Source organism: Suricata suricatta, chromosome 11, assembly GCF_006229205.1.
Source record: "Suricata suricatta isolate VVHF042 chromosome 11, meerkat_22Aug2017_6uvM2_HiC, whole genome shotgun sequence".
In the NCBI taxonomy this organism is placed as follows: Eukaryota; Metazoa; Chordata; class Mammalia; order Carnivora; family Herpestidae; genus Suricata; species Suricata suricatta.
This window is the reverse complement of record NC_043710.1, coordinates 17,476,701-17,500,896: the sequence shown is the minus strand read 5'-3', so window position 1 is coordinate 17,500,896 and position 24,196 is coordinate 17,476,701. Positions and strand designations below refer to the sequence as shown.

The 24,196-nt window shown below is 52.2% G+C and overlaps 1 protein-coding gene across 1 annotated transcript in view; it reads right to left on the bottom strand.

Annotated features, from left to right (window-relative positions):
* The window catches only part of SYT13 (synaptotagmin 13), a 43,250-nt gene that overhangs the window by 4,110 nt on the left and 14,944 nt on the right, over positions 1 to 24,196 (bottom strand). The window contains exons 2-5 of the mRNA XM_029914739.1: positions 10,754 to 10,979; positions 8,029 to 8,163; positions 6,142 to 6,443; positions 1,186 to 1,315 (exon numbers count right to left, since the gene is read on the bottom strand). Of these exons, the coding sequence (XP_029770599.1) occupies positions 1,186 to 1,315; positions 6,142 to 6,443; positions 8,029 to 8,163; positions 10,754 to 10,979 (793 nt within the window). The remainder of the gene's footprint in view (positions 1 to 1,185; positions 1,316 to 6,141; positions 6,444 to 8,028; positions 8,164 to 10,753; positions 10,980 to 24,196) is intronic.

Genomic DNA, 24,196 nt, shown 5'->3' with positions numbered 1-24,196 from the left:
AACCTAAGCCACCCCCATGTGTTCATCCCATTGGTTGTCCACCAAGTATTCTGGTTGATTATTAGGATGGACGGTCTCCTCCTGGTCGGCTGAGTTCTTCTCTGCTGTTGTTTTATAAATTTTACTCAAGGGCCCCAGCTTCATGTGGAGGGTGCAGGCAGACTGCCTTGGCCCCCACGGGCTGCCCCCCGGGATAGCGGCACAGGATAGCTTTCACGGAAGTTCACGAGGCTCAGAATCTGGATGTTGTTGTCATGAGTCAAGGTTTCCAAGCTAACGTGAGAATAATCATTACTCAGTATTTATGGCTCTAATTATCATCCCCGGGTGGCCAGTTTGTTATTTTGGCAGATAGATTTGAGAGACAAAGGGTTGTGCTGTAATGGTCCTGACAGGAGCTGTAAAAAAATTTTTTTAAAAAGAGTAGGAGGAAAAGAATTGTCTGGAGGGGATGAGAGAAAGCACTGAATTCTGGCCTTGGGCTCAGGAATCTGTCGGCAAGACCAGCTCTTCTAATTTCCTCTGCCCCAAATCATCTGCTCAAAGATCATGAATGTGGGGACAATTCTCAGTTTGTGTCCTGCTATAAATATCGCTTTATTTATACCTTGCTATGAGCACTTGGCTCCGGGTCCAGGTATCATACAGCTGACCAGTGCTGCCTTCCAGGCTGACGAGAGAGCCTGTTTGGCCCCCAGCCTCAGAGTCTGTGCTGGGGCTTCCAAAGGGAAAAATGGAGGCTTCCAGAATGTTGAAGAGATGCTTATTTGGGTATATGGGGCACAGACGCCCGAAGTTTCAGGCCGCCCCAGCCCAGGCACCCACACACCTTCTGCCGGCATCCGCACTGAGCTGGTGCGGGGCGGCAGGCTGACAAATGTTGAGAAGAGAGAAGAGACTGGGGTGGGTGAGACAGGAGGGCCTGGCCTTCCAGACACCCGCCAGTGAGGGGAGTCCACCCGAGCGTGGGTGACGGGCTAGGCTGTTTCCTCTACAGTGCAGATGCTCCCGTCTGTGGCTACAATCCTATCCCTGGCTTCCTCTGACCCATGGGCAGGACTGGGTTCTCTCATGGAGCATTTGCAAGGTAGGGAGCTCCAGGCAGCTCACACCCAGGCCTGATGAAGGGATTGGCCCAGGCGTGAACGGATATGAATGTAAAGAAGGGAGCATGTTCTCACTCACCCTTCCCCAGGAGCGCCTTGGGCTGGTTGGAGTGGAGGTTCTTGGCCTTGATGAGCACGACCAGGAGGCGGTTGGCAGCTGGGAGGTAGCTGATGGACAGAAGGACCTCTCCAGTTCCTGCAGACGGCTCCTGAAACAGAGGAGAGGATACGAGAGGGGAGCGTCACATAGGGGTGGCTTCTGACCCATCAACTAAAGGCTGAGGCTGGGGTCACACTGGACTTGTATCCAACAGGCACCCTAGAAACCACTTACCCATGAGCGCTGCTTTCTTACAGAAGGAGGAGGAGGAGGGCACAAAGGAATTCTAAGTAGCTTGTGCCTCAACAAGAAAATTTTTCTTTTGCCACAAAATGTGATTTTCCAAGTATCTTATGTTCAAACCCGACATATAAGACATATGAAGAGATGCCAGTTAGGATGTGGCAGGAGCAGAGGGCCAGGACCCCTTCTCACCCTTCACCACCCCCCACAAGCTCCTGGGGTATCTTTATAGAACCTTAGGGTTTTGGGGGACACCGTTTGAGAACCACAGCATCGAGCGGTCAGGTGCCTGTGGCAGGGGGGAGTTGAGATTTCTTACTCTGTTTGAAAAGATTCCTTCCAGCCCCTGGAGGCCCGAGAGTCAATAACGTGATGTACAAATGCTGAGCAGGGCCTTGCTAGGTCAACAGAACGACCGACCATGTCAACAGAAAAAAAGCCAGGCATGCGACGTTAGGAAGCCCCAGAGACCATGGGCAATAATGTCGCTTTGCAGGGGGTGCTGATGCCCCCTGTGAAACAGCCCACACGCCTTTCCTGTTTGTGGCTTTACACAGTGTCTCTGCTGAAATTCCTACAAGAATCTGTATGGAATTTTAACAACTCGATTGAAGGACACAAATGACCAAAAAAGCCCCCACAGGAGGCAGACGCCTGCCACAATCCAAAGGTGGCGTGACGGACTCCAGTACCAGACCACTGAGGTCTGAGCACCGTTTACTGGCTGTGTGCCCTCCTGCCCGTCACTTAACTCCCCCCACGCCCCCGTTTCCTCATTTGTGGAATGGGAACTGTTTGCTGTGATTATCACCATCGGTCATCCAAGAAGGACAACCACCACTTTTTGAGATTGTTAACTGGGAATATTGTTTCTGGATGAAGAAGAGCCAGTTTGGACTTTGGGAGTGAGGCTGGAGGAGGCTGGCCGGCCCCCTGCCCCCATCACCCCTTTCCTCTGGGAACAATATCTTTGACAATGACTGCATCAATTCAACTAGCCCTAAGTTACTAGTCACGTGACAAAATGATTGGGAGCTGCCAGGAACTTTGGCAATGACATGGGTAATTAGCTAAGACTAAATACTTATTATAAGCTAGGTGCGATGACATTATCTATCCGACTGGGCTGTAAGCTCCACAAAGCAGCTCCCAGGACCTGGCATACAGTTGATACACTTTATTTATGAGTGTGAGAAATAAGGGAGAGGGTTCATTTTCGGAAATGCCAAAACAGCTGTGCGGTCTAGTTAACAGTAAGTTTATAACCTATTGGAAATAAGTACAAACCCCAGCCCCCCCCACAAGGAGTCCCAAACCCTTAGACACTTCACTTCCTGGTTCTTCTTCGCCCCCGCCCCCGCCCCCCGTTTCTTGGGATTACTTCCTCGGGCTTTGCAATGAGCATGCGCCAAAGAACAAAGGGAGGAGGGACTGAAAGTCTCCGCCTCACCTCAGGAAATGTACATTTGTCCAATCAGACCACTTCTTGCCTTACATGGGCATAGGCACTTCCGGGTAAGGCTGTAACCTCTGTAGTACTCAGCCAATGAGGAATCAGGGGAGGGACTTCATGCTAGGAGATAAATTGTCTGCTGTCACTGCCCCGAGGATGCCTGTCCATCAGACACCTGCTCTTGTAAGAACATTGAATAAAGCCTCCTTTCACTGTGCTCCGAGTCTCGATGTCCCTCCTTTGACTGGGCGGGTGGGCTTATTTCTCACAGTAAGAAAGAAGGGTGAGACATCCTACTGAATCTCGACAAAAATCCTAGGGATCTAATCTTGTTCCCGTTTTAAGCATAAGATCTTGATGCTCCAGAGAGCACGTCCCTGCCTGAGGTCATGTAGCCAAAGTAAAGAAAGTAGCAAAACTGAGCCTTGAAGGAAGTTTGGTCTGATACCGATGCCCAGATCCTAAGCCAGGGCTCTTTAGACCTCTCATTCCATGGTGAAGGAACGAGGCCCAGGGACTTGTCCCGGTACCCAGAGGGATGGCAACAGATTAGGATGAACCACAGCCTCCTGATTCAAGGCTTCTTCTTGGAGGCCCACGGGTGACCTGTGCTGCAGCCACAGGATGATCCAGTTTAAGCATCCTGCTCCGCTTAGACCATGCAAGGGGCGCTTGGTCCCATCGCCCTGTAAAGGGCTCGTCACCTTTGCATAGGGCGCCTAGGGCCCGGATGAGCCCAGCGGGCTGTACCCCAGCCAGATAATTTTAGCAGCACCTGCCACCTCAACTCTGCTGCTCCAAGTACCTGCTGACAAAAATAACTTTCTTCACCCTCACCCTGCACCTCCCCCACCCACCGTCTTTCTCTTGGGCTCTCAGTGAATCATTCGAGATGCCCTAGGAGTGGGTTGCTCTATGATCCCTGATGACACACTTGCTGCTTTTTGGCTGAATGTCTTCCGCTGAGAACTGGAGCCTGGCTGGCCCCTCCATTAACCCATCCTGGCCCATAGAGGAGCTAATGAGCTACTGAAGGCTCTGCCAGCCTTGTTCATATCAGCCTACACCCTACCCCGGCCACCCTCACCTGCCTTGGGCACCAACTCCTAAGTCTGACACCTCTGATCCGACATTGCTCAAGAGTGTGGAAGCAGGCCAGGGGGCCACAAGGATATGGGGGAGTCCTTGTGACACAGCGGCCTCTCTGAGCTCATGAGGATTGGAATGTGTGCACTGTGAGGGCAGGGCCTGGTCCTAGTGACTGCTCTGTCCCCAGCTCTTGGCACCGTGCCTGGCACAGGCTGGAAACCCAGGCAAGGTATTCGTGGGATGAATGAATGAATTTTGCTCTTCTAGGGGTAACGATAGCAGGTCTGAGCCTTCTAGAGAGACAGGCTCTATCGGCCCTGGTGGCACCAAAGTCTCCAAAGTCCTAGGGGAGCCCCCCCACCTCCAGAGAAAGCTGGTTCACCAGCCGAATAAACCAAAGTGTGGGATCCTCTTGCCAGGGCCCCCCGCTGTGATTCTGCATAAATCCCAAACCACACGCTAATTAGAGAGTATGCTTCGGAACAGCCTGGTTCCGGCTGAGAGTGGCTGCCAATTTTTATCAATTTTCTGAGCCTGGGAAAGAAAGAAAAATAAGGCAAGGAAAAGGTTCTAGCACAAAGGGGTGCAGGTAGGGACCCAAAGTGTCCGTCAGGAAAGGCTCCTGCTGATGGAGTCTCCCTCACTTGCCGTAGGTCACTTACACGGCACCTATGCCATGGGGAGGGGACAGCACAGGACTCAGAGCCAGACCAGCCTGGCCACAAGGTCCCGCTTGCGGCGTCCCCACTGGGTGACCCTGCATGGGCTACCCAGCTACTCTAAGCCCCAGTCTCCACGTCTGTAAATGAGTCACAGTGTCATTTTCGCCTACCTGCTCTGGGAAAGAAATGAGGTAAAGTTCTAAGAGCAGCAACTGATAGATAAGTACCCCAAAATGAATGTCCTTTTTAGTATTTTATTACTCCCACATGGGAGTCGGCAAACGTTTTCTGTAAAGCCACGTAGAAAACACTTAGGGCTTTGTAGGCTACACAGCCTCCCCGAGAAGGCGCCAACCAGCTGGTTGAGACAGATCTTCTAGAAGGTTCTCTCTAGGCTCCACTGTGGCGGGCCCTTGGATGAAGCTTTGACCCCAGGGCCTAAATAACCACACGCCGTCCTACAGCCCTGACGTTTCCGAGCCCTGGCTGCCCTAGCCAGAAAGGACCGATGGTTTGTTCTCCCAGGGCCCCCCTCTGAACAGTGCAGCCTTTCAGCAGACCTTCCTCCCGCACTCGGCTCCCCTGACAGCAGAGGGACAGGAGAACCATGCCAGGGCTGGTGACAACAGAGAACACTGGGCTCTGGGGCGCCCCCAGCCCAGTTCATCCTTCAAATCCCAGCACAAAGGCCATTTCACACCAGGCCTTCTAGAACTTTCCATCAGAGTTAGGCCTCTCTTCCATGTCTTAAGATTCAACGCATGTCCACTATCATGGTCATCCTTGTCATTGTCACCTGTCTGTTCCAATTTATCCTTCGGGCCTGTAAAGTCTGGGTAGAAGCATTCTACACAGTGTTCATCTCCCCGGCAGTGCCTGGCACACAGTAGGAACACAGGGAATATAGGCAGATTTAAATGAGGCCATTACTGGGGTGCCTGGAGGGCTCAGGTGGTTGAGCACCCGACTCCTGATTTCAGCTCAGATCATGATCTCAGGGTCATGAGATTGAGTCTTGGGCTCCATGCCGGGTGTGGGGCCTGTTTAAGAGCCTCTCTCTCTCTCTCCCCCTCTGGCCCTCCCCCATTTACTTTCCCTTTCTCTCTGTCTCTCTATAAAATGAAATAAAATAAAATAAAATGAAACGAAACAAAACAAAATAAAATAAAGAGGCCATTGCTGTCCGCCTCAGAGCCAATTCACAAGTAATGTTTCCCATCCTGGCAGGGGACCCTACGTGGCAAGCTAGAAGCAAAACCAGACTCCAGAAATTCCAGAGCCTGGGCGGTGAGTCTGCTCCTCCAACCTGTTCACGACTCCAGGCATCCTTGAGCGCCGGCAGGCGCGCGCACACACGCACGCACACGCACACGCGCCCGCGCACACCCCGGGAAGGTCTGTGAAGCTCGTCTGGTGAGCACTGGCCCAGCCCCTCCACCGTCACGCTCCACAAACAGGCTTCCGCTTTCCCGGCGCAGGGTCACCTACCTTAACTGACGTCTTCAGCTCCCCCCACTGGGCGGCCCCCAGGGGCACAGACACCCCATCCAGGCCCAGGCGGAGCTCCCCGAGCACGCTGTGGCGGGAGAAGCGGTCGCAGGTCCGCAGGGTCAGCCGCAGCGTGGCTGTGGGGAGCTCCTCCTCCGCCAGGGGGAGCGCCAGGCCTTCCTCCCACGTGGTGTGCAGCTGCCGCTTCTTCAGGGCCGTCTGGGCCTCCGCAGTGCCCGTCCCGTTGGCCACGCTGCCTTGGACGTAGCAGTCACAGCCTCCTTCATGGCCGCTGGTCACAGCTGCAGCCAAAGAGAGAGCAACGTGACACGGGACCTCTCAAGGACGAGGGGAGAAGAGAAGCACAGGCCTGCTTTGAGCAGCCGCATGATCATGGTCATGACCTCAGGGGTATGAAAGCCCCAGGGACGACCACCTTGGCTTGGTGAAATCGCCTTTCAGGAAGACACTTAGGAGATCCTGGGATGTGGCCAATGTCCACACACGCTGGCTTCCCTGGGGAGCAGCGACATGACTGGCTGCTCCACAGAGCCCTTCCTACCCATGACTCTGAGGTTGCCCCAAGACCCGGGGGCCCACAAACTACTGAGGCCTTTTGTGTTCTGACACTGTAACTTTTTGTTTCGTACTTTAAATATTGACCAGACAACCATTTGTGATGTGAAGCTCTTGGCCACTCTGTTGTTTTATATTCTGAACTCTGATATTTTTAATGCTCCGCGATGGAGATGTATCCAGAAACGTGCGCCTGTGGTGATGTTGAGAATTGGGGAGATGGTGGCTGAACTGTCCCAGGAAGAGGAGATGAAGAACTGAGGCCGTGCGTCCTGTCAGAACTCTCCACAGAGCTTCAGGGGAAATGGGTTTCGCCCGGGCTCTGGAGTCATCTCACACAAGTCACCTGATGTGCTAGGCCTCAGTTTCCTAATCTGTTAAATGGGACTACTGGGGAGACCAGATGCAATAAAGTATATGAAAATGCTAAAAAAAAAAAAAAACCTTGAAAGAAAATAAAAAGGGAATATGCCCCTTAAAGATATAAAATTTAAGACAAAAGTCCTATTTCTTCTATTCACAGTTTCCAACCCCCAGCAGCCATAGAATGGCCATTGTTGGCCCCAGTTCCTTTGCAGAGACTTAGCTTTGTGTGGCGATGGTGAAATTGTTGGGGTAGAGAGACCAGGGACACCCTGACCCCTTTGGACCTGTCCTTGGATTATAGAAATTTTGCTGACCATTCAGAATACCCTCCTTATCCCCCACAAAGCCCATTCGATGTCAAAGGAACCTGTGGCAGAGGCAGCTGGCTATTCACCAAAAACCCATTTCCTCTTTTTGCTGAGCACCTGCTCCTTGGCATTCAGTGGCTACGTGACTGAGTTCCAGCCAGTGGGATCTGAGCAGGAATGATGCATGATCTGTGTGGTCATGGCCTTTAAGGGATGGTTGTGCTCTCTCCCTCTTCTCTCTTTCTCTCTCTCTCTCTCTCTCTCTCTCTCTCTCTCTCTCTCTCTCTCTACCTGCTAGATACAGATGACAAGGAGGCCCAAGAGGATTATGGAGCCCCTAACAAAAGAAACCTGGCCCCTGAATCACCATTTGGAGGAAAGATGTTTGCCAACCAAGAATCTCCACTATGAATGTTACATGAGAAAGCGAGAGAGAGAGAGAGAGAGAGAGAGAGAGAGAGAGAGAGAGAGAGAGAGATGCACCCCCCACATACACACATTTCCGGGTCTGTTCTTTAGAGTGCGAACCCAGCACCGAGCACTCCCTCCAGCCGCAGGTGCTCCCGTTCCTCCTGTACAGCTCCTCCAGGGGAGATGGACACACGGGAAGCCCGTGAACGTTAAATACCAGTCATACCTTCCAGGTGAGTCACAAACAGTTCTGCCTTCTGCTGGTCATAGTCCAAGCGGTAGTGGAGTTTGGGGGCTTGGTTCCAACTGGCCGCCTTCTCTGGGTTCCAGGCCTCCATGACACACACGTCCTCCACCACACCTGATAAGAGAGGTAGGGCCGTCACTGCCACCCACACGAGGGCCCTAGGTTTTCGAGAGCCTGTCTTTCCCATATGGTGCCCGTGCCACCAATGTAAATCGAAAGCTCTCTAGCCGGCGGCCAAGAAATGGCGGCCTCACCTGGGTGACACCTGAGGTCCTGGGATTACATGTTAAGGGACCATCACAGCCCAGAGGTCAAGACATGGGGTTTGGTGTCATACCTGAGCTGCCACATAAAACTTATGTGACCTTGGACAAGCTACTTGACTTCTTCAAACCTCAGTTTCATTATCTTCATAATGGGAATGATAACAGCACCACTTTCCTAGAGTTGCTTGTATTAAATGAAATGATGTGGGTGAAGTATTTGGCCCAGGGCCCAGCCTGTGGTGAGCCTTCAGTAAGAAAAGCGGTCACAGCCTGTGTGGTTCAGCCCTAGCCCATCTCCAGCTTCTTGTCGCCCAGAGTCTAATCCCTGCTCCCCAGGTGTTCACAGCTGGTGAAACATGTGGAAGAACAAGTCGGGAGGAGATGCCGGGGGCAAGGTCAGGGGCAGTGGATGTGACTTCAGTGCATGTCCAATGAATGCTTGTGGAATGAATGAATGACCGTGACTTTAATTCAGAAGTCCCCCAAACCACAAATACTGCTCACTCTGCCCCTCACTCGAACAGGAGACAAACCTCTGGAAGATTCTCATTAGTCAAACATAACACAAGAATGAAAGGACCCAGCAGCTGTAGCTGACTCCACTTTGAGCAAATTGGAATTTAAAAAGTTTTGATGCTCAGAACGACTCTAGAGGGCAGAAACATAAAGGACGATTGAATTTCCAAAATGGCTCGTTCCGGGGCTGCTGCACGGGGTGAACAATTCCCCTGGCGTGTCTAAGGAAGGAAGAGACGGACCCAGGTGTGAGCACTGCGTGAGGCGAGACCAACATGAACACAGGACCCAGGTGGCTTCCAAGGACACCGCGGGGATGATGGTGGCAGGGTCAGTGCCACAAGGATCCTGCCTGGCACCCACAGCTTGCTCTCTCTCTCGACTACCTCTGCCTTCAAATTCAAAGCCAAATCAAAACCAGACCAAAGCCGGCACCGCTTGGAAGTGCAGGGATGGATGCTGCTTTAGGAAACGGGAGGCTGAGCTTTCTGGGCGGGGGGCAGGGTGGGGATCATCACAGGTGGGAGCAGGACATGCTAGGCATCATGGGAACAGTGTCTGATGGACCTGGCATCCTCCTCTCCCGCACTCCCTTGCCTCTGGTCAGGATTTGCTCAAGGATCAACTCCTGCCAGCATTCTGTGAAAGCAGTGCTTGCCCATGGGGGTGGGGGACAATGAAGAACAATGACAAAGAGAAGAGAAACCGATGCGTTCTTCAGTCTTCAAGGTTCCAGACTCTGACATCTCCCCCTATTTTTCCTGGTGGGCAGCGTCCAATCCTGGCTCCCCCTGAGCTTTGGGAAATCTTGGGCTCCGAAGAAAGGGGAGCCCTCTTGTGAATATGATTGGGATCACTACCCCCAAGGCTCCACAGGTGAGCTTCTCCTCACGCTCAGATCTTAAGCTCTTAGGCTCTCAGGTCCTCAGTGGGTCTATTTTATGTCTATTTAATGGGTCTATTTTATATCTGTTTAAAATGTGGGCTCATAAACCTGAGGGCTAAAAGCTGAGCAGATGCATTCCTGCCACAGGCACCCTGTGAATTTGTCCTTGAAGGAATGCAGTACTGATCACTGTGGTTCTGGGTGGGTTGGGGGGGGAGGGGCACCTGGTCACTGGCCGGTGTGCACTACAGTTGGACCCAGGCCAGGAGATGCATAAAAACGGGGGTCAATGTCAGAGGCAGGATGCTGTCTCCTCTTGGACTATTTTCCTCTCCGACCACACAAATAAAACACCAGACCAGACACCAATCCATTCTCCGGGACGCATTTCTTGCCTCCTTATGAAAAAGCCCTCTTTTAACCCTAACCCTAACCTAACCCTAACCCTAACTCTAACCCTTTGGGTTAGGGACTGTATCTGCTTCACGTATCTGCCCCAGGGCCCTGAAAGATGTTGCATTTTGAAGTTGATACTGATGAGAACGGGAATAGATATAATAATAATAACAATATGCTTTGATTACATCTTTTGTGCCTCACCCTCCCAGCCCAAGCACTTTGTATGCATTATTTTATTTACACTTCACCACAGCCTTACCCGGAAGACAATAGTACCATCCCATTGTATGTATGAGGAAGCTGAGGCCCAGGAAGTTTAGCCACATGAGCAAGGCCACACAAGGAGTACATACAAGGGCCAAGAACTGACCACAGGACTCTGAAAGCCCATGGTTTAACCATGACCCTGCCAAATGAATTGAAAGGGACGTTTCGCTTCCCAGTGGGAAGCTGGAGGCCTCGGAGAGAAGCCATGTAGCAGTAGGTCTGCAGGAAGAAAGGACGGTGAGTCCCAGGCGTGTGCCCATGTGCCTGCCCAGTGCCATGGGTGCTGGGGCGGGTCAGGTTCCAGCATCTGCAGAGGTGCCGTTCGCCCCCCGCGTGCTGCCCGGAAGAACAAGCGGCAGGAGAGCCCTACCATTCTGAGGAAGGATGAACAGCTCCTCCGTGACCTGCCTCTTGAGGCGGCTGTCATTCGGGGCCTGGGGGCTGGCAGGGGCAGCAGGCTCCTCCGTGGTCCTCAGAGTGTAGTCTGCATAGTTGATGACCTCTGGGGCCGTCACAGCCGGCCTGGGCCCGTAGATGTCTGGCAACTTGAGGAGGGCTCGGGGCTGGACGGGCTCCGTGGACTTCTTCACGTTGAACTGCAAACACACACACATCACTTTGATTAGTCTACGAGAGGACCTCGTTTCTGTTTTCTGCCCACAAGGAGAAGCCACGACCTGCCCTTTCACGAGAGCCAGACAGGGGGCGCCGTGGTCCCTTTCTGCTCTGAGAGGCACCACCCAAGAAGCCAAAATGTCATCTCCAAACCCAGCAGAGTCCACAGCATCGTGAGTGGTGGCAGGGTGCGGTGACATCTGGGCCCTGTTCCTCCAGCCCCTTCCTCCCCCTGCCCACTGGCCTTCTGCTGTGACCCCTGCGGCTCTCCGGGCCCATCACCTGTGCCACATGCCTCTTGCTCTCTCCCCCTCCCTTTTCAAGGGACCTACAAGCACTTGACCAACCTGGCCCTACTCACCTTTCTGACATTGCCCCAGAATCCCCCCCTTTGCACCTCTCCAATCACTGGCCTCCCTGCTTCTCAAACAGGGCCAAACTCTTTCTGGGTCTGATTTCTGGGCCCCAACCCCTTCCCCCAATCCCCACCCCGACCTCCACCTGCTGTAAATTAAGTCCCTCCCCCAAGCCTGTCCCTCCCTTTCACCACATCCTGCTCTTTGCTTTATAGCTTTGAGCTCACCCCTATATTGGTTTTTTTTTTTGTACATTGGCCTGTTTGTGGCCAGATCTGTGTGAGCTCCATAAGCACAGGGATTATGTCTTATCCTGCTCCTTCTGTATCCCTGGTGCCTGCACAGTGTTTGCTCACAGGGAGTATGCAATATGAATCCGTGGCTAGGGCCACCATGTTCAGTTGTATGGTTTGTGCATTGCACAAAGGAGCCCAGATGAGGGGCAAGTGAGGGTTGAAATGCAGTGTGTGCAGCACATGCCCAGCTGTGTGCCCCGAGGCAGGGTCTTAGTCCACCTGGAGAAAAAGGCATCTTTTTCTCTACACAAAGGCCTGCTTGCCTGTGAAGATTTAAGTATGCAGGGCTGCGTCATACAGACAAGTGGAATCTTCTATCTTTGCCTCCACTAGGGACTGAGATCTCTTCTACCTAAGGGATTCCAACATATATACCAGGCAGCATATAAGGGGACTGATGGCCAGACCTGGAACTCAAAATGCTGGGTTGGGTGGCCAAGTTGGGGCAGGTGCAGACCCACAATAGAGTCCCCAAGGCTTCTTGGTGGCCTTCTTCGCCAGTCCTGTAGTCTCTCTCCTCTCCGTGGCTGCTGGAGGGGCTGGCCAGGGGTCAAAGCTGCTCTCTCTAGTGACAAGGGATGACCAGGGGAGGGAAGCGCCAGACAAGGGTGGCAGTGGGGGTAACGAAGTCCTGGAGGGGACAGCACTTAGAAGTTCCCATGGTTTCCAAGCGTGTGTTTATAGTGTTTGCACAGTCTACATTTCACTCTGCCAGGATAAGTCCTGGACATTCTGCCTTCCTCGACCCTCTGTCTCTGACCAGTCCCAAGGGAGGCTGGACCATGGTGACAGGACATCCTTAGTTATCCGCATCAACTGGACAAGAGATGGGGAGGGCACCAGGCCTCAAAGGGGCCACATCACCTCTTTTTCTTCCTAACTCCCTAAAGGGCTTGGAGGAGATAAAACACTTCCTTTCTCTTTCAGAAACAGTGCCCAGCAGACGGCAGTACAGCCAAGCGAAGGCACCTCCGGTCCAGTCTCTGTGGAGTGTGGCTGGCTCACACAGGCTGGAAAAGCATTTCTGACTCGAATGGAACAGAGCCGCCCAGGAGCAGACAGCAGGGTGGCGGCAGATTTCCACCCAGATTGGCCTGGCTCCAAAGCCGGCGGCAGCTGTGGCTCACAACCTCCACCCGCCGTGCAGCCTTGCCTGGCATGGTGCCCATTCATCAGAAATGTCTGTCACCATGACACACAGCGACGAGTCCCCCACAGCGGCACCCATATGACCTGCAGAATCAGGTCCCCTTCACACCCTTACCCCCTCGACGGTGTCACCGGGCATCAAGGGACCTGGCGTCGAGTACCGACCTGCCACCAGAGCTGGGAAACGGTTGGCAGGTAGTTTCACCTCTTTGAGATGTCACCTCAGGTGACACGTGATTTCGAGGCCTGCTGCGCTCCTGCGTTCTGAGCTACAGGGAGGCGGGAGACACAGCCCGTTACGTGCAGTACAGGAGAGCTGGGGGAGAGCAAACAACAGGTGCAACCAGGAAGGCTGTGCTCCTGACTTGAGGAGCCCAGGGCCCCAAAAGGACACGCACAGAGCAATGACACGTCATTTAATCCTCCACAAAGCAGTGCCCACCTCCCATATTTCATCCAAGTCTGAGTTACATTCCTCAGGCTGTTGGGATGCCTGGGTGGCTCAGTGGGTTAAGTGCCCGTCGTGATTTCGGCTCAGGTCTTGATCTCATGGCTCATGAGATCGAGCCCCATGTTGGGCTCCACACAGACAGCACAGAGCCTGCTTGGGATTCTCTCTTTCTGTCGATCTCTGCCCCTCCCCTGCTCACGCACCTGTGCACGTGCGCACACACCCTCCTTCTCTCTCAAAATAAATAAATTTTTAAAAATTACATTTATTAGGTTATCACACAAGGAATCAGAAGCTTGAGCAAGCTCAAGGTCATACAACTGACAAGCGATATATAACTGAGCCTCCAGACATTTTGACCCCGAGTTTGTGTCATCTCCGCAGCCCTGCAGCTGCTTCTCAAAATGAAAGCCCCTCTCTGTCTAGGACACAGGAGGCGAGGTGGCAGTGGCGGTGTCTGGGCTTAGGGCTCCGGGCTCATCAGCACAGAGGTGCTTGGCTTGCCACTGGCCGCTGGCCACCACGCCCCTTCTCTGAGTCATCCTATCTGTCCCTTATTGGGTCCAGAACTAAGGGTGTTTGGCTGCTTTGGGGAGCACTTTTGTGGTTTTATATCTGCTTTCATCCCAATTCAATCACTTCAGATGAGGGCTGTGTCGATTTGTTTCCAGCTTGGCCAAATTTAGCTGGTTCTACATTAAAAAATTTTTTTTAAATATTTATTTGAGAGAGAAAGACAGAGAGAGAGACAGAGAGACAGAGAGAGAGACAGAGCACGAGCAGGGGAGGGGCAGAAGGAGAGGGAGACACAGAATCTGAAGCAGGTTTTAGGCTCTGAACTGTCAGCACAGAGCCTGACACAGGGCTTGAACTCACGGACTGTGAGATCATGACCTGAGCCAAAGTTGGAGGCTCAACCAACTGAGCCCCCCAGGTGCCCCTGGTTCTACATTTTTAATGGGAAGAGAATGATGGGGCTCAGCTCTGAGTGAGGCTCACTCTGTGTGGCTTCAAGTCCCCACAACTTCCTACGGGGTGGGTGCTCCTTCCTACTCGGTGGCTCTGAATTTGTGAGCCCCCGATAAGCTCCGAGCCTATGACAAGAGCTAAAATGCATCCCCAGAGCACAAGGTTGGGGTTTGCTTTCTCAAGATCCATTCCCTCTCCATTCTGCCTTTCCTCCAGATCACCAGGCTTTCTGGGTCCCTCCCGGGCCCCAGGTCTGGGTGGAGGCAGGGGGGCCTGTTTAGTCTGATCCCATCAGATCTAGGGTACTATTCCCAGCAGGCGGGTGGGCCCCTGTCCCGAAAAGCGAACCCAGACACACAGAACGGAAGGACTTGCATTTCACCGAAGTAGAAGAGATCCTCTCCCCTGCTGGACAGGAAGCCTTGTGCCCCCGACTACCTCCCCCCATCGGGTGACCGCAAGACGAGCCAGCCTTGGGACAAAGTTGACATGGTGGACAGCAGGGTGGAGAGAGCGAAGGAAGCTGTGTCTCTGGTGACAGTGTCATTAAGCCACCAAATCAACCAAGCCTGGTATCCCATCTCGGCACTTCGGGTCACGGGAGCCCCGAGAGTGATTTATCGCCCTTAACCGGGCGGGGCGCAGAGTCTGGTGACTGCCCCTCCAGGCCCTCCGAGCAGCGCCTGGTTACCTGTCTCGTTCTCTTGTACAACCTTTTTTATTGCATTTCAAAAGCCTGGTTTCACCCCATCGTTCAAACACACCTATGTTTCCACTTAAACGGCTGGAACGGCGGGGCCGAGAAGCAGGAAAGAGGTCTGGGAGGGAGTGAGGGGGGCCGGGCAGGAAGTACGAGTGGGGCACAGGCGAGCGTGCCTGGGAGGAGGGGGGCGCCGGGGGAGCTGACCCCTGCAGACAGACGGGCCTGCGCTCCAGCCCGACACTGCAGTGTGCAAGGGGTGGGACTGGAAGTGGGGACTCTCTCTCCAAATGTCCCTTGAAGCCAGCGGAAAGGGCCTGGAAATGTTGATGCAGAAGGAGTCAGGGAAGGTTCCAGGTGGGGTGGACACCCAACAATTAAGGCCCGTGCACCTGTCCTCGCACGGCAGGTAGGGAGACAGAAGACCCCTCCGCTGCATCTCTGCCTCACCTGCCTCGGGCCACTGGCTCCTGCCACGAGTGTGGACCCTGAACAGCTTCGTGTGGCATAGCCCCATGGCGCCTGAGGTCACGTCCATCCCCTCTTGCCACCTGCTACGGAGCTTCTAAGGGGCTGCTAAGGTGCGTGGGACATCCAGGGACACCGTGGGTCTGCCCAAGGCAGCCCAGATGTGCCAGGACCTAACACTTCACCGGATGGGGACAAGAGGGAGGGGGGCTCACCACTGTGAGCTGGAAGCGAGGCCTGAAGTCCTCCCCCTTCCTCCCACCTTTCCCCAAAGTACCTCCTGTCACCTCTTGGAAGATGACACCTCCAGCAATTGTCATAGGCGCCAGGTGGCGGGGGCTCCGTAACCCCTCCATGTGTCCCCTCCCAGTCCCCTCCCCACTGCATTCAGCATTGCACTTCCTGCCGCAGAGCAGCTCAGAGGCCTCAGGGTGGGCGCGGGGACTCTCCCCGGTTGGTCTGGTCCGAGAGGACAGATGGCACAGGGGTGGGGGTTGGGGGAAGGCAAACCTTCATTTAACGAACAAATATTTGTTGAGCCCTCCTGCAGGCCAGGTCCGAGGCTCAGTGTTAGGAGCCCAGAAGTGAACAAGATGGGTGCTGTCCTTCCCTTATGGGGCTTGAGTTGGAAAAAGAGAAATGAATTATGCAGTTAATGGTCTGTAAACAGACGCTTGACCTCACCAGAGACGTTAGGCGACCCCTAACATCACAAACATGATTAATTTTTTCACCTAAAGACTGTTTATTAAGGTGGGCTCTCGGGCTGGGACATCCATCTTAAAGTATCACGGCACCCAGGAAGTGACGGATGAGCGAAGCAGACCCGGCTGGAAAAGGGGACAGATGGCTTTTTCCCTTGTACTCGACCTTTAAAAAGGAGAGGGCAGAGGTGAGAGACACAAACCCAGAGGATCCGGGTGCTGCCAGGCACAGGCCACGGCAGCCGAGTTCGCAAAGCCCCCCTCGGAGGGGAGCTGGGCTGGAGCACGGGGCCTGACGGCTTCTGTCTCTCTGGACTCATACTGGTAACTATGCGCACCGACTCGTGTACAAGAGTTTGAAACATAGCCTGGTGGTCGGGGGTTCAAGTTCCAGAACAAGACAGCGTGGTTGCACTCCAGGTTCTGCCAATTCCTTGCCATGTGACCTTGGCACTGGATAATTAACCTCTCTGTGCCTCCAGTTTCTCCATTTGTAAAACAGGGATGCTAACAACAACGCCTGTTTCCCGGGCTTGGATTGAGGATTCACTCTTATTACAAGCTCTTGTTACAAAGGCTGACATAACAAACCCTCAGCAAATGTTGGAAATACTGTTGGAACCTGGGGTCTAGAGCCCCGCTGTGCGAACCGGGGTTCATGCCCTGGGGCCCGTCCGTGAACTCGTTCATGAGAAGATATGTTGGTGTTACAGCTGAACAGAACAGGTCCTTCTCCCACAGATGGTGTGAGAGGTGCCGGTGTAGGTTGTGCTTCTCGCCAGAGCTGCTGGGGCAGGAGGTCCTACAATGGCCCCAGGGGCCCCTCACCCCCTGGCGGGCACCCCCTTGTGCGGTTCTCTTCCCCTGAGTGTGGGCTGGACCTCGTGACTTGCTCCTGATGAAAAGAATATGTGATGAGCTGTCACTTGTGAGATTAGGTTACAAAAGAACTAGATTTCATCTTGTCTGCTCCATCTGACAGGCAGCCTGTGATGTAGAGGCTTCCCTGGGGGTGTGGGGGGGGAGAGACAACAGCCCATGGGGAGCTGAATCCTGCCCCTAACTTGACAGTAGGTCCTCCTCCAGTCAGGCCTTGAGATGACCACAGCCCTGGACAGCACGACCCTGAGCCAGAGGACCCAGCTACACCAGGACCGGATTCCTGACCCTCAGGAACCGTGAGCTAGAGTTATTTTAAGCCAGGAATTTGGGGGATAATTTGTTACGTGGCACTATATAACTAGTACATCTGTTCAGGAGAATTAAGGTATAAAAAATACAGAAACTACCACTCATCCACCGGAATTCAAAAGAATGGCAACATGAGGGCACCTGGGTGGCTCAGACAGTTAAGCGTCCGACTCTTGATTTTGGCTCTTGATTTCATGGTTCATGAGATCGAGCTGCAAGTGGGGGTCTGCGCTGACAGCTCGGAGCCTGCTTGGGATTCTCTCTTCCTCTCTCTCTGCCCCTCCCCCCCAACACACACATTCTCCGTTTCTCTCTTTCTTTCTCAAAATAAACATTTTTTAAAACAAGAATGGCAACCTGAGTGTTGGCAAAGATGTGACACAACAGAACGTTCATACGTTGCTTAGAAGGAAAAATAGTAAACTACTTGGACAACCGGCATTTTCCTACAAGTTAAACTTCTGTCTACCCTATGGCCCAGCAATTGCACTCGTAGCTCTGCATCCAAGGAAAATGAAAATATACGTTTACACAGAGACTCACACACAAATACTGATAGTAACTTGACTCATAGTAGCTCCACACGGGGAGCAATCCAGGTGTCCAACGACAGGACGATGAATAAGTAAATTGTGGCTTATTTTCACGATGGAATACTCCTCAAAAATGAAAAGAAACAAATTATATGTACCCTTGACAGCAGAAAAAAATCACAAAAATGTGCTTAGCAAAAGAAGGCAGGAGGGATGAGAATATAGGGGCACCTGGGTGGCTCAGTCAGTTAAGTGTCCGACTTCGGCTCAGGTCATGATCTCACGGTTAGTGAGTTCGAGTCCCATGTTGGGCTCTGTGCTGACAGCTCAGAGCCTGGAGCCTGCTTCAGATTCTGTGTCTCCCTCTCTCTCTGACCCTCCCCTGTTCACACTGTCCCTCTCTCTCTCTCTCTCAAAAATAAAGTTTAAGAAAAAATTTTTAAAGAATATATACTGCAGAATTTAATTGATATCTTAACTCAGGAGACATTTGCAAAGTCTGGAGACACTTGTGCTAGCTATGGCTGGCGGGTGGAAGCTGCTCCTGGAGAGAGGCCAGGCATGCCGCTTACCAGCCTCCAGTGCACGGGGCAGCTTCCTACGGCAGAGTTATCCAGCCCGGAACGGCAGAACTGCAGAGGGTGAGAAACATCAATTTGTAGGTAGTTTTAGAACATGTAACAGTAATCAACGGTGATGGAACTCAGCACAGTGGCTGCTTCTGGGAGAAATGAGTGGTATGATGCATGTCAGAGGTGTGGGTACAGCCTATGGGATGAATATTTGTCAAAACTGATTGAGCTATACACCTAGGATATGTGCATTTCACTGCATGCAAACTATTCCTCCCTAATAATTTAGATAGAAAGACAGAGATGGATATAGAAACACACTCTCTGTCTCTGTCTCTGTCTCCCCCCTAGTAGACTTTAGAGTTCCTGAAGTCTGGAAAATGGGCAGTAAGTCCATTAGGTCAAGTTAGAAGTTAATGGGCAGAAATAGTTCTTTTGTCTCCCAGGAGGGACTACTCCTAAAGGCTGTCTGTGAATGGGAGGGCCCTCTGTCTGGGCTTTCCTTCCAATCATATAGATTTCTCTCCCAGAAAGAAATCGGGATGCAGCCATAGAGGCTCCTCGCCAACCCAAAGGCTTGATCGCCACTGCCCATTCCCTGCAGATGCCATCCTTGCACATACCCACAACTGGCTGAAGTTTAATGGCTGACAGGCTACTTGTTACCAGCCATGTATTAGTCAGGTAATGTCAACTGCCGTGTAACAAACAGCCCCATCCCTAAATGGCAGAACATAATAAAAGCTGATTTCTCATGGTCTTAAAGGGTCTACTAGCTCTTTTCCAAACCTGGAGTCCCAACCTCTTCCAACTGGTGGTTGTGCCTACCTGTGCCCTGTGCCGTTCAGATAGGAGCTCACTGAGTCCCCACCATAACCTCATCAGGAAGTGCTACTAGGATGAATCCCTTTTTCCGGATGAGGACACATTGCCAACTAGTGAGTCCTGGGGCCTCGATTCAAACCCAGGCTGACTCACTCTGGAGCTCTGCGCTGAGCAGCTTTCCCTGCTCCTAGCCCCTTTCTCCATCTCCTCTCATCTCCAGCCATACTTTACTGCTCTCTGGTGTTTTCCTGCCTTGTACACTGATGCCCAGGCCACTGGGTGGCCCCTATACCCTGCCCCTGCCTGCCCTTTAGTCAGAGAAACAGGGTTGTTAGGGCTGCTTCCCACCCTTTGCTATGTGTAATTCCTGCCTGTGGAAGTAAAAAAATTCAGGTTTTCCTGGAACCCCAAGGCCCAGAGGTTTGACAGAGAGGTCGCAAGGCGAGCCTGGGGAACCCGCCTGTCTAACAAGCCCCCCAGTGCGACTGTGATGTGGGTGGTCCCTGTGGCCCACGGGGGGACACACTGGTTTTAGAAACGCCCCCAGAAATCCAGGTAGGATAAGGGTAGAAATAAGCCTCCTATGTGGTGAGCTGCTCCCTGGGCACAAGCTCCCCGCCTCTCAGCAAGGTCCCCTGCCACCGCACAGTTGCTGGTGGTAGATCTCCCACTTCGGGAAAACTGCTGGCACCAAATCTCTACGTCTTAGAGGCTTATGGGCACGTCCACAGGGTCGGGCCCTGGGGGAGAGTGTACTTTCAAGCTGCAAAGCTGAAATTCACTTTGAAGAAGCAGCTTGTCTTCCGGTCCAGGCGCCACACAGTGTTTCCATGGCAACCCAGCCACTGCTCGATCCTTCGTTACCCCTTCTGGTACGACCTCCTCTGTTTATTATAAGTCTGTGGCCCCAATCCCTTCTCAAATCCCCATCCCTTGGGACGCACCAGCTTTCTTTCCCCTCCTTTGTTATTTGCAAATCACAAAGCTTAGTTTGTGGGTGACCAGGACACTCCGTGTCCCCTGCCTGGTACCTAAGGCAACAGACCAGGAGATACAACAGACTAGGAGGTTTGTCCGCAAGCTAGCCTTGCTGTCAGTGGGGTAAATGTGCCTCTCAACTGGGCAAGGATGAGACATCACTGAAAACAGCAGCCAGCCAGCCCTAGGCCAACACTTTCTCTGCTGGTACTCATTCATTCAGCCATTTGTTCAACATTTGTTAAATCTCTAGATGCTGGTCAGCTTCAGGAACACCATCCAGTCATTTCCCTTGTGGGGTGAGCACCTCCAGTGGGGCAGAGAGCAAGAAATCACTAGATGCAGAAAAGGTAACCTCAGGGTCAGATGGTAAGGAGGGGGTTAGTGGGAGGGGAAGTGGTGTCCCCTAAAATCGTGAGGGTCAGGAACGGTTTTCTGAGCTAAAATTTGGGGGCAGAATTCATATCTAGCACTAATCCTGTGTTGGATACAGGGGTCAGCATTTTACCTGGAGAGCTCTATTTAAACCTCACAGCCTCACGAGGGAGGGGTTATGATCAAACCCACTTTACAGAGGAGGACAGTGAGGCACAGAGGACTTAAGTCTGATGTCACACGGTTAACTGGATAGAGAGCTGGTATTGGAACCCAAGCACACCACCACCTCTGCCCTCCAATACCAGCTATCCATTCATTTATCCGTCCATTCATTCATCTGTCCATTCATTCATGCATCCACTCATTCATTCGATCAGTCACTATTTGGGACTGAGAGCGTCTTCTGTAATGGAGCCCACACAAACCCTGGTCCCTGTCCTCACACCGTGTCTGGGGGGAGTGGGCCGTGGGGGGTCCATATGGTAACAGATGCTGTGATGGACGTCAGCAGTGTGAGACTGAGTATGTTAAAGCCCATCAGATTGCCTGCAGGAATCTCAGGGGCGTTGAGTGGATCGAAGGGAGATTTTCAGGAAGATTCAGAGCCTCCGACTTTGAATTGGGCACTCCTGGGAGTCTGGACAGCAGTTGGATGGCGGAGAGATAGGAGAAGGGCGTTCCGGACCGAGGCTGTGGCTTGAAAGTCTGAGTGTGCGCAGAGACCAGTGGGTACAGCTAAAGCTTAAAATCCGCGAGAAGAGGAGGGATGATTACTACTGTCGTTCTCCCAACATTTACAGAATTCAAGACACAAAAGAGATCTGTGGGTCAGGAAGCCGCAACATGGCAAGATCCTCCTAGAGCTGGACTCCAAATAGGTGGCCCCTGCCTAGACTTCATTAGTCACATCATGGTGCCAGAAAGGGCAATATGGCTGCCACCTCCTGACCACTGCCCGGGTACCAGACACTTCTCGAAGCGCTGCAGACTTTACCGTATTTGATCCTCACACAACCCTATAGATAAGTGCCCGATATTTTCTCTATTCCATACCCTAATTTTAAGAAATAAAAACATCCCAGGGGCGCCCAGGTGGCTCAGTCTGTTGAGCGTCCGACTTCGGCTCAGGTCGTGATCTCGCGGTTTGTGGGTTCGAGCCCAGCGTCAGGCTCTGTACTGACCGCTAGCTCATGAGCCTGGAGCCCATCTTCAGATTCTATGTCTCCCTCTCTCTCTCTGACCCTCCCCTCCTCATGCGGTCTCTCTCTCTCTCTCTCTCTCTTTCAAAAATAAATAAAACATTAAAAAAATTTTTTTAAACCCAGCCCAGTCCTTTACAAAGGAAGAAACTGGGGCTCAGAGGATTTGACACTCATCCAAGAGCCTGCGGCTGATATACCACCACTCTGGACTTGGAGGCCAGGTTCACCCAAAGCCGGTGCTGTGTCCACAACACTACACGACACGGCTCCCTGGGGCCTGTTCACCGTGAGCAGGTGGAAATGGAAACGCCCAGCTAGTTGCTTCTGATTTGCCGGCAGACACCCTATAGTCAGACTGATAATAACCCCACTCCCCTCCCCACACAGTTGTCTGGGTTTGTTTTAATGAACTGTCTGGATAACTGGACACCAGCTTTGTTACTACTCTCTGTTTTCAATCTGGGCTTGACATTCTTTGTGCAGAAAATGTGTTTCATTTGTGACACGAGTCAAGACAATGGCAAGACCATGTTGTAACCTCATTGACATCTGTCCTAAGTGTCATTTCAAAGCCGGGATGTTTTAAAAGTCAGAGAAAAGCCCTCTAGGCTGGGGCTCAAACTCAGTCTTGCCACCCCATCCACCCCATCCAGTCCTCCATCTCTGGCCACCACAGCAGGGCTGGTGGCAACGGGTTTGACTCAGAGCACAATGTCAGCCAGCCTTTATCTTTCGGTTCCACCCGCTCCCCACTCACTGTATTGGTTTCCTGGGGCCTTAAGAGGCCAACTTCAGCTCAGGTCATGATCTCACTGTTCGTGAGTTCAAGCCCTGCGTCGGGCAGCTTAGAGCCTGGAGCCTGCTTCAGATTCTGTGTCTCCCTCTCTTTCTATCCATTCCCTGCTTGGACTCTCGTCTCTCTCTCTCTCTTCTCTCTCTCTCTCTCTCTCTCTCTCTCTCTCCCTCTCTCTCTCTCTCTCTCAAAAATAAATAAGCATTGTTTAAAAATGTTAAAGGCTTAGAAATCTGGTTATATGCCAGTTTCCTTGATACCAAATTCAAGATCTTCTTCCAGAAGAGCTACAGGATTTTTTTTATTCTGTAGTGCTTGATAATCGATGAGACTATGGACAAAGGCAACCATTTTTAACCTTGTGTTAGGCTGATCTATTACAAACAAAAGCTAAGGTACTGAAATTTGATACTTGTCTTTTTTTTTTACCCATTTAAAAAATCAGAGCACATTCAAGGTTATTCTTATAATAATACCTCCTTCACACATCTGCATTCTGATAAGCTTTTTTTAGTGGGAGAGAAAGGACGTAATTTCTGTAGAACTCCCGAGCATGTGAATATCCCCCATCACGAGTGGCACGGGGTAGAGTTAAAGCACCAAGAGCCCCTAATTGAAGACATCCATCTACCTCTGCGCCGACACTTGGAAAGCACATCATTTAATGACAGCAAGTCGTAAAGTGTGGCTTCAACACAGGACCGTGACTGTCATACTATATTCTCCTTATATTTTGCTTTTTAGCCCAAACCCTCCAATTTCTACCCACTAAAACAGAAACCAGCACATACTTGTTGCCCACTAACTACGTATTTACCCACCCTCAAAACCATGGAAGACGCACAAATAAGTGCCTGCCTTTGGGAAGTTTACGAGCCACGGTGGAGAGCAGCTACTCCATACACGGGAAGGGTGCACGTGCGTGTGCCAGAACTCTCCTGTCCCCACGGCAGACACCACTGATCAGTTGAAGCATTACTTCCTGCTCTGCTCGGTCGTGGCCCGTTCTGCTCAGGGCTCTGGGAAGCCACTACAAATTAGTGGAAATTGGTATACAAGATGAAAGCTACATGCTTCCCTTGATGCATAGTTATAAAAAGATAGGTAAGTATAGAAGGTGGGGGCCATATGTCTCGACTAGGTTCTATAACAGACTATGGAAGAGGTCCTTATCATCAGTGAGGTCAGGGAAGGCTTCCTGAAGGAGGGGTTTCAGCCCGACATTCAAAGATCACTATGGATAGGAGGGGTAGGGGGAGCTCAGGAGAGAGTGGAGCAGTGTGGGCACAGAGGGGTGCACACTCGAGGCGTGGGGAGTCTAGCAAATCAGCCAAAGAGCAACACTGGGATTGGAGAAATGGATTTGCAAGGGGATGGTGAAGGCAGGTCATGAAGCCACCAAAAGATCCTGAATTCTAGTTTATAAACCGTGGAGAGATTCGGGCAGCTTGCAAACAGAGTAACACGAGCATTATGTTCAGGAAGTCAGAGTAGCAGGTGCATGCAGGGGGTACTGGCGGCGAGAAGACCAGCCCAGAGCCAGGTGAGAGGGAGCGAGGGGCCGGGCCAGGGTATACCTGTCTCAACGGACAAATGAAAGCAGCATGCGTGACAAGTTTCCAAGGAAGATCGG